General features: G+C 39.0%; 1 protein-coding gene across 2 annotated transcripts in view; it reads left to right on the plus strand.

Annotated features, from left to right (window-relative positions):
- LOC136856885 (uncharacterized) overlaps nt 1-17,306 on the plus strand; it is a 518,885-nt gene that overhangs the window by 244,227 nt on the left and 257,352 nt on the right. For both annotated transcript variants that reach the window (XM_067135106.2, XM_067135104.2), the window contains one exon: nt 10,917-10,965. In XM_067135106.2, coding sequence (XP_066991207.2) covers nt 10,917-10,965 — 49 coding nt within the window. The remainder of the gene's footprint in view (nt 1-10,916; nt 10,966-17,306) is intronic.

Below are 17,306 nucleotides of genomic sequence, written 5' to 3' on the forward strand. Positions count from 1 at the left end.
AGCTACGTGTCCTACCCATTGCCATTTTAGTCTTGCTACTCTCTCTAGGATGTCTGTTACATTAGTTCTTCTTCTGATGTCCTCTGAACGGATCTTATCCCTAAGGCTGATCCCTAGCATCTGATGCTCCATGGCTCGTTGTGTTCGCTGAAGCTTGCAAGCACTTTTCTTCGTCAGAGTCATTGTTTCCAGACCGTAAGTAGTAACTGGCAGCACACACGTATTATAAACCTTGGTCTTCAGGTTAATTGGAACGTCCTTGTTGGTCAGGATGAATCGTAGTTTTCGGAATGCTATCCAACTCATACCTATTCTGCGAGGAATTTCTGCATGTTGTCTCTTCCTCAGTGGCCCAGGTTCGATTCCCGGTACTGCCAGAAAAAAGAAAGAAAGATTTCTCCCATGAACTTGACCTTTGAAATTGTGTTGCTAATGCTCTGTTTAATCAGATTTCATGATTTGTTATCTACACCATATACTTATAGGACCCTCATCAGCATTTCCCCATTGATTGAATCATAGGCTTTCTTGAAATCTACAAACACTACTGCATACTGTAATCTTTTCACCCAACCGGGCGAGTTGGCCATGTGGTTAGGGGCACACAGCTGTGGCTTGTATTCAGGAGATAGTGGGTTCGAACCGCACTGTCGGCAGCTCTGAAGATGGTTTTCCGTGGTTTCCCATTTTCACACCAGGAAAATGCTGGGGGTGTACCTTAATTAAGGCCACGGCTGCTTCCTTCCCACTCCCAGGCCTTTCTTATCCCATCGTTGCCATAAGACCTGTCTGGGAATGGAGTAAAACAGGTGATAAACCTTCAAAATATGGTTTTATATGAAATTCTGGAATAAAATCTATCGTAAACGGGACCCTACCTCCCGATCCGTCCCCTCTAGACATTTCTCAACACGTGATTCGCAACTCTTTATGGGATGAGATAGCTACTGAAAGAAATGGTTCTGCCGATCACTTACTTGCAGAAAAAAATCCTAACTCACCCTGTATGAGTTCACTGGGCACTGCAATAGGGTAGAAAAGAAGAAGAAGAAGAAGAAGGAGAAGTAGTGTACTGGTACAACATAAAACAAAAGTAAAAAAGACTGGTTCAAAGTGGTCTGAAGACAGAAAGAAGAAACCTAGTGAACAGATGAAAGCATACTGGAAGAAAAGGAAAGAACAAAGAAGAAGGAATTGAAATTGGCACGTGGTCCTCTGGTGGCCCATTCGAAAGAATAATAATAATAATAATAATAATAATAATAATAATAATAATAATAATAATAATAATAATAATAATAATCTTTCCCCCTGATCATTCTGTTCCTGATGATGATTAACCCATTGACATACTATTTTAATGTACTGAGCATGAGCATGTATACTATTTTTTCATGCATAAGATACAGTTTTACACTACTAAGATTTATACATGTAATCCACAACATACTGAATTTTAATCATACCATTGTTTGATGTGATTATGTGCAGCACCCAGAAGAACAATCTGAAAGCTTTTAGTGGTGTGAAACACCCTATAACACTCCGGGAAATGTAAAGCAACCAAATACTTTTAACACTCGTATTTCATTGCACTTTTCTTGCCGGTTTTGCTTTCAACACTGTTACAGCCTGGTGTGGGGTTATAAGCCTTATGAAATGTGCCCAGTGAACTCATACAGGGTGAGTTAGGATTTTTTTCTGCAAGTAAGTGATCGGCAGAACCATTTCTTTCAGTAGCTATCTCATCCCATAAAGAGTTGCGAACCACGTGTTGAGAAATGTCTAGAGGGGAGGGATCGGGAGGTAGGGTCCCGTTTATGATAGATTTTATTCCAGAATTTCATATAAAACCATATTTTGAAGGTTTATCACCTGTTTTACTCCATTCCCAGCCATCTTCCTTTGTTTTTTAGGCAGGATGTACTTCACTATCATCACCTTCAAATGCGTCATCACTCTCACATGAAATTTTCTGTTACGATGGTATAATTTTCACTGCTAGTAAAAAAAATGTTTTCATTTTGTAAAACTACATCACTGCCCGATTCGCTCTGATTATCCCATAATATACGTTTGATTTTATTCCTTGTAATACAATGTTTACTAGTGTCTGCATTTTCCGCTAATTATCAAGCGGGTAATCACCCTAATTGGAGAGCAATTGCCTGCTGCGTGATGCAATCTATGATGTTCATTCCAACTTCAAGAGAAAGAGCAGATTCTCAGCTTTCAGACGGTATACTGCTTGTCAGGCTTGAACTACAGTAGTTGCAGAAAGCTTACCTCTGAGTAGACCGCTTGCCGGGCGTCTATGTATGAACGGTCACTGCACGCACGTCCGCCTGGGAGGCGGCAAGGTATGCCAATGAGTTCAGTTCAGGACCTGTTCAGCACATGATAGAATTTTTATGAAACCAGCATGATACTCACCAATTTCTTGATGCTGTTCAGTTCTATTCAGCAGCACTTCAGACAGGATCTTGTGTGGTATTGGTACCTCTGTAATTATAATTATTTATATCAGTCTTATATAATTATTAAATGTATGTCTTAATGGTCCACCTTTCAATATTATAATATGCAATATTCTAAATTGCATTAACTTAGGGACTAGTTTATATCTTATGATATATCAGTCTTGTCACCTTTTTTTGTGTAGGCTGATTGGCATTCATGTGGAATCCTCTCTTCATACCATATCTTGTGAAAGAGTCCCTCTAATGCAAAAACAGAATTTTCTTTCCATCTTGAGGAATTTCATTATGATTAAATCTTTCCCCTGCTGTCTTGTTGTTCTTCAGTGACATGATGGTCTCTCTTATCTAATCTGGTGGTATGGAATCATAGGTTGTGCTGTTGTTAACCTCTCTTTTGGTTCATCATAATTGAGAAGCCTTATGAATTACCTTGCCAAAACCTCACAGTTCTCCTTATTATTCAATTTCATTTGGCTAGATTCATGCTTAAAACATAAACTAAGTGCTTGACATCCAGAAAGTTTGGTCTGAAAGGTTTGATAAAAATGTCTTGACTTATTCTTCTGGAAGTCACTTTCTATTTGCTACCATATGCTCTCTTGGCTATTCTGAATATCTCTTTTGAGATTCCTTTCTTACACAACTAAAGGTTTCGTGATTGTTCTTTGTTTTGCCGAGTTCCACCTCTTCTATGTTTCTGACCTTCGGTTTGAAGCCCCTTCATATTCTTCTCCTTTTTAGCTAATAGAATGGTATCGTTAGATGGTTCCTGAATATTTATGGTCATATTTGTTCATTTATTTCGCATCCGTAATCCGCTTTTGTTGGTAAGCTCATCGGACAAAAATTGGTCTCCCTAGTGCGCACGCACAGATGGATAGGTAAATCTGTATAGATGATGCAGAAATGAGTCCTGTGCTCAACCACATGCTCACTGCCTCTACATGAGCATAAGGCAGTAGCAACCAGTGAGATGTTGATGTTTCAAACAGACAGTGTACATTAACACCATAAGTGCGTGAAGTTGCTGGATTTGTTGGTGTTTCACAGCAGACTGTTCAACGTGTCTCCAAGCAGTGGTGTAGTACATGTGGCCACGAAACACGACGTTAAAATTATGGTCGGAAAAAAAATCCTGACTGGAAGGTACCAGAGATGCGTTTCATGGCTCGTGAATCAAAAACGCTTCCAAACCTGACAGGAATTGCTGCAGTCAACGAATTAAGGTCCATCCCAACCCGTTAGTGAGAGAACATTGCAATGGGAACTCGTGCAATGAATATTTAGAGTCTCTCACCTCGCAAGAGCCCATTGCTCACACAGGCACATAAAGCTATGCATCTTCAATGGGCTAGAAATCATTAAACATGGACATTAGCTGACTGACAGAATGCAGTGTAGTCTGACAAATCACGTTTTTACCTGTATTCCGATGACACACATTGTCGAGTGCACCGAAGGCCAAATGAAGCGTTTCATCCTCGATGTGTGCAATGTCAGGTTCAAACCAGAGGTGGGTCTGTGATGTTTTGGGGGTGTTTTCTGTATCGTGGATTGGGCTCGCGTACTGAGGGGGCCACTAACAGGAATCAGCATGTTTATTTTAACATTGTGGATGATCAGGTGTTGCCTTTCAGTCACCATCTGCATGATGATATGCTACTGATACCTCGATTTTTCAAGATGACAGCAGCAAAGTTCATGAGGCTGGATGCACATACGACTGGTTTTATGAACACTCTCCACCCTATTACATCTCACTTGGCCTGCCAAATCACCAGACTTGAACCCCATTGAAAATCCTTGGGACAGGTTGGAAAAGTGGGAGAAACGCTGACATCAGCATCCCCGCAATTTGGTGGCTTAACCCGGATGCGACATACCTGCACAACCTTGTGGACTCACTTTGTAACCGAATCCAGGCAGTTATCAAGACCAGAGGCAGAGTTGCACGGTATTAAAGGATGCTTGTGATGATATCTCCAGAGGTGATCAAATTTTTGTCCGTGAGCGAGTTCCACTTCTTCTGTGCTACCGATCTGCGGTTTGAAGCCCCTTAACATTCTTCTCCTTTTTAGCTAATAGAATGGTATCCTTAGCTGCTCTCTCAATATTTATAGCCATGTTTGCCCAATTATCGGTGTCTACAATCAGCTTTAGTTGGTATTTGTCTAGTAGTTTTTTGTTGATCTCTAGTTTCTGAATTGCATGTCTAGGGATTTTTGGTTTGTCATTTTGCCTTTTGCTTAACAGAATGAATCCCATTTTTATCCTAGTCAGTTAATGATTATTAGAATTAAACTTTGCACCTCACTGGATCTTGACATTCATTATTTCCTTATGCAATTTCCTTGAAATTACCACGTGATCAATCTGCTTCTCACCAGTTTCATTATCAGGTGATCTCCAAGTCTTCTGTTTATGTGGAAGATGCTTGAAATGGGTTGACATTAATTTTAAGTTAAACGATTTGCGAAACTCATTTAATCTCTCACCATTCATATTTGTCCTGTCGTGGGCTGGGTAGTCCCCTGCGATCTTCCTAAACTTCTTTTATTTTCTGATTTGGGTGTTTTGAGTCTCCAAGTAGTATCTGGTATTTTTGACACCTCCTCTTCTAATAGTTCCCAAATTCATCTACTTCATGATATTTAGTTCTGTTGTCATTAATCAAGGTACCGGGTGAGTTGGCCGTGCGGTTAGGGGCGCGTAGTTGTGAGCTCGCATCCAGGAGATGGTGGGTTCGAACCCCACTGCCGGCTGCCCTGAAGATTGTTTTCTGTGGTTTCCCATTTTTACACCAGGCAAATGCTGGGGCTGTACCTTAATTAAGGCCATGGCCGCTTCCTTCCCATTCCTAGGCCTTTCCTGTCCCATCGTCGCCATAAGACCTATTTGTGTCAGTGCGATGTAAAGAAAATAGCATTAATCAGGGCATGGACATTCATGTGTTTTTATCTCTTATTTCCACATTGAATCATTAACAGAGACTTGACTTGAAAAATTGGCTACAGAATCAACAGTTTGTTTGTTGATGAAGAAGGCTGTGCCATGTATCAAAGTCTCATTACAAATTCTTACTGCTCTTTTACCTCTGAAGATCCTGTATTTATCAATTTCTGTAGCATTTGCATTCATGTATCTTGTTTTTTGTACTGCCAATATTTTAATATCATACTCATTCAGCACTTTGGTTAATTCTGTTTGGTTTACTGTCTTGAGTAGTGAGTTTACATTGAGTGTTCCAAAGTAGGGTTTTTTTACATAAATATGTCTCATGGCTGGAGATCATCCGAAAATTTGCATTACAGTAGTTAGCATGACGGAAGTGTAACTCTTGCAACCATGCAGGCTGTCATGTAAAGTGCAGATGAATGGCCAGTCAGTGTTACCTAGCAACCATGCAGGCTATGTCTTATGGCTGGTGATCATCCAAAATTAGCAGGTGTTGATTGATGGCCGTGACTGAGAGACATATTTATGATTATTTGCTTTTTGCAAAGGGAAAAGTGGTTTCTTTTTTTGTTTTTGTTTAAGTTTTTTGTGGTCAAGGGAATTATATTTTTTTAACCATTGTGGTGCAGGTTCCCCAGAATCTGTAGAAGTTGTGTGATGCGACGGTGGATTCGTCACACGAGCTACCACCTTATGTTTTCTCTCCGAGATGACTTTCTGTAATGCTGTAGTTGTTACATGGTTTATGTGGTTAAACAAGTTCACCTGTTCAGGTCATAGAACAATGGTTGTGAGTCATAGTATTTTATTAGGCTGCCCTTTACTTGGAGAACATACGCAACATGCTGATATTTAGTGGCATTTCTTCTGCTTAAGGGGCTCCTCTGTGTGAAGCCGTTGTCTCCATTAGGATGCCAGGTTATTTACCACCACCCAACACTCGGCATTAGCATTTTATAGCTGGTTGCAAACCCAGCTAACCCTCCCCCTTTCTCATTCTGGTCTTGGTACCGGACAGTAGTGGAGTTGTTTGTTTTATTTACTTAATTACTTATTTATTTATTTATTTATTTATTTATTTATTTATTTATTTATTTATTTATTTATTTATTTATTTATTTCTTAATTTATACATACATTATCATTAAAGACTGTTATGCCTTTCAGCGTTCAGTCTGCAAGCCTCTGTGAATTTACTAAACGTCGCCACAATCCTCTGTTTACAACAAGTGCTGTGTCCTCATTTAGTTCGATACCTCTTATCTTTAAATCGTTAGAAACTGAGTCTAACCATCATTGTCTTGGTCTCTCTCTACTTCTCTTACCCTCCATAACAGAGTCCATTAATCTCCTACGCAACCCATACCCCTCCATTCGCCTCATATGACCCCACCACCGAAGCCAGTTTATGCGTACAGCTTCATCCATCGAGTTCATTCCTAAATTGCCCTTTATATCCTCATTCCGAGTACCCTCCTGCCATGGTTTCCACCTGTTTGTACCAGCAATCATTCTCGCTACTTTCATGTCTGTTACTTCTAACTTATGAATAAGATATCCTGAGTCCACCCAGTTTTCGCTCCTGTAAAACAAAGTTGGTCTGAAAACAGACTGATGTAAAGATAGTTTTGTCTGGTAGCTGTCTTCCTTCTTACAGAATACTGTTGATCGCAACTGCGAGCTCACTGCATTAGCTTTACTACACCTTGATTTAATCTCACTTACTATATTACCATCCTGGGAGAACACACATCCTAAATACTTGAAATTATCGACCTGTTCTAGCTTTGTATCACCAGTCTGACATTCAGTTCTGTTAATTTTTTTACCCACTGACACCAATTTAGTCTTCAAAAGGCTAATTTTCATACCATACTCATTGCACCTATTTTCAAGTTCCAAGATATTAGACTGCAGGTTTTTGGCACAATCTGCCATTAAGCCCAAGTTGTTGGCATAGGCCAGACTGCTTACTACATTTCCACCAGACTGGATTTCTCCCTGCCATTTTATACCTTTCAGCAGATGATCCATGTAAACTACGAACAGCAAAGGTGAAAGATTACAGCCTTGTCTAACCCCTGTAAGTACCCTGAACCAAGAACTCATTCTACCAATTCTCACTGAAGCCCAATTGTCAACATAAATGCCTTTGATTGATTTTAATAATCTACCTTTAATTCCATAGTCCCCCAGTATGGCAAACATTTTTCCCTCGGTACCCTGTCATATGCTTTCTATAGATCTACGAAACATAAACACAACTGCCTATTCCTCTCGTAGCATTTCTTAATTACTTGGCGCATACTGAAAATCTGATCCTGATAGTCCCTCTGTGGTCTAAAACCACACTGGTTTTCATCCAACTTCCTCTCAACTACTGATCGCACCCTCCCTTCCAAGATGCCAGTGAATACTTTGCATGGTATACTAATCCATGAGATACCTTGATAGTTGTTGCAATCCTTCCTGTTCCATTGCTTATAAATAGGTGCAATTACTGCTTTTGTCTAATCTGAAGATACCTTACCAACACTCCATGCTAATCTTACTACTCTATGAAGCCATTTCATCCCTGCCTTCCCACTATACTTCACCATTTCAGGTCTAATTTCATCTATTCCTGCTGCTTTATGACAGTGGAGTTTATTTACCATCCTTTCCACTTCCTCAAGCGTAATTTCACCAACATCATTTTTCACCTCCCTATGAGCTTGGCTGTTCGAAACACCACCAGGAAGATTTCCTTTTACGTTGAGAAGATGTTCAAAATATTCCCTCCACCTCTCCAGTGATTACCTGGGATCTGTTATGAGTTCACCTGAATTTATCGAAGCACTGTTCATTTCCTTTTTCCCTCCCTTCCTTTCTTCCGGAAAGGTTTCCCCGCTGCTTGACCTAGCCTTTCCAGGTTATTATTAAAATCTTCCCACGACTTCTTTTTGGATTCAACAACTATTTGTTTCGCTCTGTTTCTTTCATCTACGTACAAATCCCTGTCTGCCTCAGCCCTTGTTTGGAGCCATTTCTGACAAACCTTCTTTTTACGTTTACAAGCTGCTCTCACTTCATCATTCCACCAAGGTGTTCGCCTTTTCCCATCTTTACATACAGTTGTTCCTAGGCATTCCCTTGCTGTTTCTACTACAGCATCCCTGTATGCCACCCATTCTCTATGTCCTGAACCTGCTTACTATCTACTGTTCAAAACTTCTCACTAATCATATCCATGTACTTCTGTCTAATTTCCTCATCCTGGAGATTTTCTACCCTTATTCGTTTGCATACAGATTTCACTATCTCTACCCTAGGCCTAGAGATATTTAGTTCACTACAGATCAGATAGTGGTCTGTATCATATAAAAATCTCCGGAAAACTCGTACATTCCTAACAGCTTTTCTGAATTCGAAGTCGGTTAAGATGGAGTCTATTATGGATCTGGTACCCGTAGCCTCCCATGTGTAGCGGTGAATAGCCTTATGCTTAAAGGATGTATTTGTAACTGCTAAACTCATACTAGCACAGAAGTCCAGCAAATGCTTCCCATTCCTGTTAGCTTCCATATCTTCCCCACATTTACCAATCACCCTTTCATATCCTGCAGTTCTATTCCCAACTCTCGCATTGAAATCGCCCATGAGCACTATTCTATCCTTGCTGTTGACCCTGACCACGATGTCGCTCAATGCTCCATAAAACTTGTCAACTTCATCCTCATCTGCACCCTCACATGATGAATACACCGAGACAATTCTCGTCCTAATTCTTCCAACTGCCAAATCTACCCACATCATTTGCTCATTTACGTGCCTAAAAGAAACTATGTTGTGTGCGACGGTATTCCTGATCAACAGCCCTATCCCATACTCTGCCCTTCCTTTTCTAACACCCGTCAAGTACACTTTATAATCTCCTATCTCTTCCTCGTTATCTTCCCTTATCCGAATATCACTTACTCCTAGCACATCCAGGTGCATCCTCTTTGCTGACTCAGCCAGTTCTACTGTCTTTCTTCCATAAGCCCCATTAATATTGATAGCTCCCCATCAAATTCCATTTCGTTCGCCAAGTTGTTTCCAAGGAGTCCCTCGCCTGTCAAATGGGAGTGGGACTCCATTACTCCCATAGGTCTGAGGCTTGCTTAAAATGTTCTGAGCGCGGTAAATTCATGAAGCAGTATGCTACCCTACTTGCACCTAGTCCAAGTGAGGAACTCTCCTCTAACGGGTTATGGACCACCGGTGGATTGTATAGCCCTAGCCACTTGAGCACAAGGAGGACCATGATTCAGGATATGTTCGAGATGCCCACTCCCATTCCATAGCAACTGGTATTCCGTCTCTCAGGACCACGTACTAGGCCACTCAGCCGTTGCCCATGGTTCACAAACTAGGACGTGACTACAGTAACCCACATCATGAATCACTTATTTATTTATTGTATTTATTTATTTATTAGTTTTGTTTCAACTTCTTCTTCTTCTTCTTCTTCTTCTTCTTCTTCTTCTTCTTCTTCTTATTATTATTATTATTATTGTTGTTGTTGTTGTTGTTGTTATTATTAATATATCACATTATTACATTTTTTTGAACTTGTCTTAAACCCCTCAAGTGTGTTGCTGAAAAAAATTCGTCTTTTTTTTTGTATATGACTTTACCCGGGAATAGGTCACATATTATTCCATTTGGGTAAATACGGGCATCGAACTCTTTATATTTATATTTAGCAATGATAAATAACTCTGTGCTTCGTAATTTACACAGCCCAGAATAGCAGAAAGATGTACTATGAACAAACTAGCAGTAAAATTCATTCTGAAGCGTGCAAATTGCTTTAAGGGAATTTCTAGAGATTCTATCGCGATAGGACACTAACTGGTCCGAAGAACAGAAAATTTTGACCTGTTTGTTTTGGCAGTTGTTCAAAATTCTCTTTAAAATTTCCATGCATCAGCTAAATAAATGTGTTTCCAAAAGGGTGGTTAATTTTCAGTTAAATGTGAAAATAGTCCTTTGAGCACTGGACTCTCGTAATACCGCTCTTTGTGCTCTTGGTTAGGATTCATTCTGAAGAAAGTAATATGTTTTGCATCAGCTTTCTTATAAACGTTAGTCAGTTTTTGGGGCTGGGAATTTTGTTGTTCAATATTTATCCTTTGGTTGTATTTGGTATATGTTTCACATGCCGGCTGTGTCCTACCGACTGCCGAGTGCCACTCGTTGAATCCGCACTCGTGGATAATTTGAACTCGTGTGTATGTGGACTTTACGAAGAAAAGAAAAAGAAAAGCGATGGGCTTAATTGTGAGGTTTTGTTCTGTGGAGCCTACTTCATTAAAACTATTAATCTTGACTTGTTCGATCTGATCAGATAGCGTGTCATAGGTAAGGATACCTCGATTCCGCCCCACATGTAGAAGTATGGCTGATGATCGTTGTCAGATGCAATATTGATGTGTATGTTTGCATTTATTTTCACAGGGTCGTTAAGAACGAGGATACTCTAGAGCTGAAACAGGAAATAAAAGAGGTAACGTACTCGCTTAACGGCGGCATTTTTCTTATTTTTATTCGTAATGTAAGTAGTTTCTACTCATTACACACATTGATGTTTTTGAGAGGTTAAGGGTTGGTAAGTAAACCGACGAGACCGCATTATATATTTACGGTACCGTTTGTATTTCTTTTGTTCTGGGCCACATCAAATGAAGTCTGGTTCATTGAACTATGTAATTCCATTAGGTCCTAAAAGATACAAAATTGCACGTATATCATTGATTCACGTCAGTTTCGTCCCGATTATCGGCGAAGACACTTGCAGTGATATATTTTATGTTATTTATTTTATGTAGTTGCAGTTACATATTTTTCAGCTATCATTTATTTGTATGTATTAATTTCCTTTCACGGGGATTGGATTTATTACAGATTATGCGGTTGTATTTTATTTTTTTAGGTTAGAGTTTTTATCTTTGCACTACATCAAAGTACATAGTGATGCATTATTTTTGAAACTATCACTTATTAATACAGACTTACATTCGGGACTCTCGAAGGAAAGCTGTTACAGACTGCAGAGTTTTCTTGTGATTGATTGACATTTAACTTTGGTGAAACTACAGTACTAGTACACTTTTGTTAGTCTATATTGATGATTGAAGTGTTCTTTTCATTCGTTTGTGCCAGACTCTGGCAGTGTAAATTTCAAACTTATTGACCCCGGTGCTAATGTACAGTAAGTTACATTCTACTGGTCAGTTGCAGATTTGTGGGCATTTTCCAGTAGTATTGTCAACAGTTTGAATTTTCGGCCTGTTGACTTTCAAACTTGGGGATACATTGAACACAGTCTAATCCCATTCCTCTGAGAGAAACAAGTCCCCTGTAATCTGTTGATAAGGTTCTGTTTGGTTGTTAATGTTAGGATCTAAAACCTTTGGTTCTTTCTTTGCGGAGGCACATGGAAATTTTAAACTTCTTACACTAAAAAAAAGTTACCTGCTATATTTGTGAGAACAGGTTATTTTTAGTGATGTTAAAATAGGGATGGCTTATTTTTCTTTTAATGTAGGCTTATAGAGGGTTTTAATCAAGTGGTTCTTAGTTGCTACTTTATTGGTCTGCTATTTATTCATTGCTTATAAAAGAAGTAGAATATAAAGTTTGCCTCTGAAACTTTTCTTTTAGCTTTTTGCCCAAAATACTAAATTTTGAATTATATTAAATTGTTGAATGAATTGGCTGTGGTGTACTCATAATTAAGCTCATTAATTTACTACATGAATCTCATTGACAACTAGACAACAATTTCCTGTTTTCGCAGGAAATACCACTTTGTCGGTGTGTGAAATCAAATATTACATTTCTCTTCCTTTTTTTTTTTCCTTATACCAAGTAATAGGCTTACAGTAAGGCCATTAGATCCCTAGTCAGTCCACAAGAGATGCGAGTCATTCACCTCAATCAAAATACTCCAGGGATGCTTAGTCTTTTGTACCATTTGCAGTGTGCAGCTGCAAGTTTTAGTTTTCTTGCTTACTACTGGTAACTTACCTGGGAATCTCCAAGGACTCTGAAGACTAGTGAATTTGAATCCCCTGATGTCCACTATTGAAATCATTTGTTGTTTCTCCTTCATCCCATTTCAACTCTAGGAAGAAATCGAGAGGGTAAGTTTTTATAACTATGACTTACTCCTCTGCATTATACCCTCAATAAATGTCCCAGAACAATTATTACAGTCACACACATTATCATTCAGAATTCTTTCTCGAATTAGTACAATGACTATAGTATCACAAGCATGTTAGTAAATTATTTTTTAAACAAAAATGAAATCAGAAGGCTAATTTCAGATAGTGAATTCCACAAAATATTATCATATCTTCACTGGTTCGCTGTAAACTGCCTACTGAATTTATATGAATATGGGGAAAATTAAAACATACTATATCTAATCATTGCAGTTGGCCTGTCTCTGAGGCAAAGACATAATTTGCTAGCTCTGCACCAAGTACCAGTAGTGCACTGTAGTATATTTAATGAAGATGAATGGTATTGAACTGTGGGTATGCATTACAAAAGGAAAGTAACTGAGAACAAATTCTAATCGATATTTGTAGGTACAAACAATTTTGAAAGAGAGTGTGTGCGTGTGTGTGTGTGTGTGTGATTAGCTCAGTATCGTAGCTGCTAGCTTCCCACTCAGAAGGCCGAGGTTAAAACCCGGTCAATCCTGGGTTGTGGTTTTCATCTCAAGAATCATGTGGCATCAGGAAGGGATCCTGTCTTAAACCCCTGCGAAAACCAAAATGAGCCTGGGTGGCTGCAGCAACCCCAGAAATAATTGGGATAAGCTGGAGAAAAAAATAATTTTGAGAGAGAGAGAGTGTTCCTGATTATCCTTAGAAACTCAATATTCTGATTGTGTTAATAAAAAAATACGGGTGTGGGCAGAGAAGGTTGCTGCATTCAAAGTTTTTTATGTGTAAAAATGTGCCTACTGAGAGAGTTTTCTACTTGGTTTGGGTTTTGTGGAATTTGGGAAGGTTGGCCCAAACCCCATTGTTGGCAGCCTGAAGATGGTTTTCACAGCAGGCAAATGCTGGGGAATTAAGGCCATGGTGACTTCCTTCCCAGTTCTAGCTCTGTCCTTTCCCATCATTGCCATAAGACTTGCCTCGGGTGCAGTGTAAACCAAAAGCAAAACTACCATAATTTGAGAGGATTGCAAAAGAACCAAAGAAGTCTACGAACATACAAAGTCTGGGAATTTGGGAAGGGTTAAGAACACACAAATACGGTATTAAGGATAAACAGTTTGGACAGAGGGAGTAACAAAAAGTAGTGATTGAGGCAAAGACAAAATGAAGGACCTGGAGAACTCCACTTCTTCACATATTCTTGTCATCATAGAGGACCATTCTCCTCAGTACTAAGGTTATTTCCATAGCAAAATTATGGACTGTACAGGGAGCATCTCTCTGCTGCTACAAATATATAGTGTTATTTATAGTGGGGCAAGGGGACAGTTCCAATCTACTACTGTCCGTCACCGGATTTGAAAACAGTAGATCCATTGACATTCTGATCACCAAATTTTGGTGAAATGTTAGGATCTAAAAACCTCACTGGTCCACAGTTCACAAGCCTGGGAAATTCTAAAATTATAAAATTTACCCACTTGCTTGTTAACTTTCCATTACATATATGTATTATTGTTTTTTTTTTTTCCTTTCTTTTTTTCCCCCTCTTTATCTCTGTCTTATACTTCTCACATTGAGAATGACTATCTCAAGAATTACCCCCTCATTTGGAGTGGATGCCTGTTGCCCTCATCAGGCTAGAAAGCAGACAAAGGAGCTTGTCAGGCGCTGAGGAAAAAATGTGTTTGGAAGAACTAGGTGTGATAAGGAGAGTGCCTTCTATGGATCTGGCATTATGCGAAGATGTGATACTGTGTCATTGTGTCTATTTTGTTTGTTCCTGTTCCTTTCCTAGGTTCCTGTCTTTGATATACTGTATATTCGTACCTTAATATGTTTTACCTATTGTAATCTTCAACACATGGCTGTTATAGTTAACCTTAGTAAGAATAGTCAAGGTTTTTTTGTAAAATTGACCTTTAAAATAGATAATTTTGCTCATAGAAGTATTGATCAGTATAAGTAGTTCTCCAGAAAGCTAATTCTGTGGACAGTGTATTTTACATCTTTTTCTTGCTTTTGTGATTTACAAGATTGCCAGCATTGACAAAGCTTACAACAGTTTGTAAAAAGGACACAATATTAATTGAAATAAAAAAAAAACATTAACATGAAATCTACAAAACTATACGACAAATATTATGCATTTTGCCATGGAAGATATACATCTGAAAGAGTGAATCAGAAAAGAAACGAGAAAATTATTGACTTATTAAAGAGAACACAACGTGGGTTTGGAAAGTATAAATTAAGGACTTTGTTGCAGTCTTATGTACAAACTGCTAGCAAGTCTATTTCATAGCAGCATGATGAAATATTCTAGGATTGATACATATTTAGAGGGCTATTTAGTTGTTCTTCCATGTTGAAGCATGTTGTTTTCTGTACATTCCATACAGTGTCAACGTTTTAAATACATTCCAACATTCTTTGTCAAAGCGACTGAAATACCCCTACTCGATCCGAGGTAATCAGTCTCCCAGGCAGGTAATCAACGTGGCCTTAAATATCCCTCTCTCTCTGACTGACCGTTGCAATCTCATGAGAATTCTGGAATGTTATGTGTCACAGCCAGGTGGTGGGAATTGCCAGTGATATATTATGTAACTTGAGGTTCGTCTTGCATGTTTATACTGTTGCCTGTATCTCTTAATCTATGTATAATAGGCATCCAAGAATTGCTGATTTTATATCCTTCTTGTAAATTCACATTGTTTGGGATTTTACTAATTTCGATAACTTCACAGATTTTCCTGAAATGTTGGTCCCGTCAAAATTTTGTGTCTTGTTTTGTAGGAATGTTTGGCTACAGCTGAAATATGTCTTGGTTCTTGATGTGCCGGATATGTTCTTCAAGTCTGGTAGAGATCACACGCTTCGTTTCGCCTAGAGGTATGGAGAGAAAGCAGAGAAACCATTTCGGTTTCAGCATAGGTGCTTTCTCTGCTACGTAGACGATGCCTTAGTCATCTGTCCTCACGGAGGCAGTAAAGTGCAGTTATTTCTCAACCATCTCAACTGAATTCACATTAATATTCTGTTCAACATGGAAAATCGAGGTTGATGGAAAACCACCATTCCTGGATGCCCTAGTAAAACGTAATACAAATGGGACTCTTGAGTCACGCAGTATGCAGGAAACCCACACACGCATATATGCACCTCCATGCCTCTTATCACCACCACCTATCACGAAACCAGGCTGCTCTAAAATCACTTATTAACAGGGCCATAGCAATATCGAACGCAGAACACCTCACGGGAACCCTCGGGAGAAAAGGCTACTCGCTCAGTAAGATCCAGCGAGTTTTTAGAAAATTAGAAGAAAACAAAGAAAAGGCTGCTATAGAAGAAAACAAAGGGGAATAAAAACTGACCCGTCCGCAAACGATACTTCCTCACATTAGAAACACTACAGACAGGATCGGCAAGATACTAGACAAATATGAAATAAAAATCATCTATAAACCACACCGGAATTATAGGTTCCTGGGGTCTACCACACTGAATGTAGCTGCGGGACAAGAATTACAAGCTATACACATATTTTGTTTTTTCCATATTGAAGTTCATTTATAAGAAATAAATTGACCTTTTCAATACAATATGTCAAGTAAATATTACATCAGTCTTGGGACTAGTTTCAGCCTCTAAGTGGCCATCTTCAGCCAAATAAAAATTAAACAGATTATGTGTTAACTAAAACATATGTGTACCAGACACAGGCAGTGTTGCAGGAATAATCATAACCATCATTTTTGTTATATGTATTTTAATGTTATAATTATTCCTCCAACATTGTCTTTGTCTGGTATACATATGTTTTAGTTATCACATAATCTGTTTAATTTTTATTTGGCTGAAGATGGCCACTAAGTGGCTGAAACTAGTCCCAAGACTGATGTAATATTATTTTCTTGATCTCTATCTGACTTAAAGAACAAATCTGGCACATCAAGAACTAAGACACTGATATTTCAGCTGTAGCCAAACATTCCTACGAAACAAGACACAAAATTTCATCGACGGGACTGACATTTTTGCAGCTATTCCCTGGAATCTCGAAAGGAAAATCCATGAGGCTGTTGAAATTAAGAAACAGCCAAACAATATGAATTTTGGATATAAAATCAGCAGTTCTTGGATGCCTATTGTACATAGATTAAGAGATATAGGCCACAACATAAACATGCAGGATGAACCTCAAGTTACATAGTATCACTGGCAATTCCCACCACCTAGCTGTGATACATAACATTCCAGAATTCTCATGAGACTGCTAGGGTCTTATGTCAGCCAGAGAGAGAAGAATATTTAAGGCCAAGGGCAGTAACTACTCCCGTAGGTTGATTAGCTGCCTGGGAGACTGATTACATCAGATCGGGTAGGGGTATTTCATTCGCCTTGACATATAATACTGCAATGTATTTGAAATGTTGGCAAACTGTATGGAATGTACAGAAAACAACAACATGCTTCAACCCGGAAGAACTAAATAACTTTACACACCGTGGAAGCTTTACATCTAAGATATTTGGAGGGCAGTTTACTTTCTTCAGCCATTATTGAAAGGCTTATTACCGAGCAAGTTTGTCATGCGGTTAGGGTCGCATAACTGAGCTTGCATTCGGGAGATTGTGGGTATGAATCCCAATTTGGCAGCCCT

Source organism: Anabrus simplex, chromosome 1, assembly GCF_040414725.1.
Source record: "Anabrus simplex isolate iqAnaSimp1 chromosome 1, ASM4041472v1, whole genome shotgun sequence".
NCBI classification, from domain to species: Eukaryota; Metazoa; Arthropoda; class Insecta; order Orthoptera; family Tettigoniidae; genus Anabrus; species Anabrus simplex.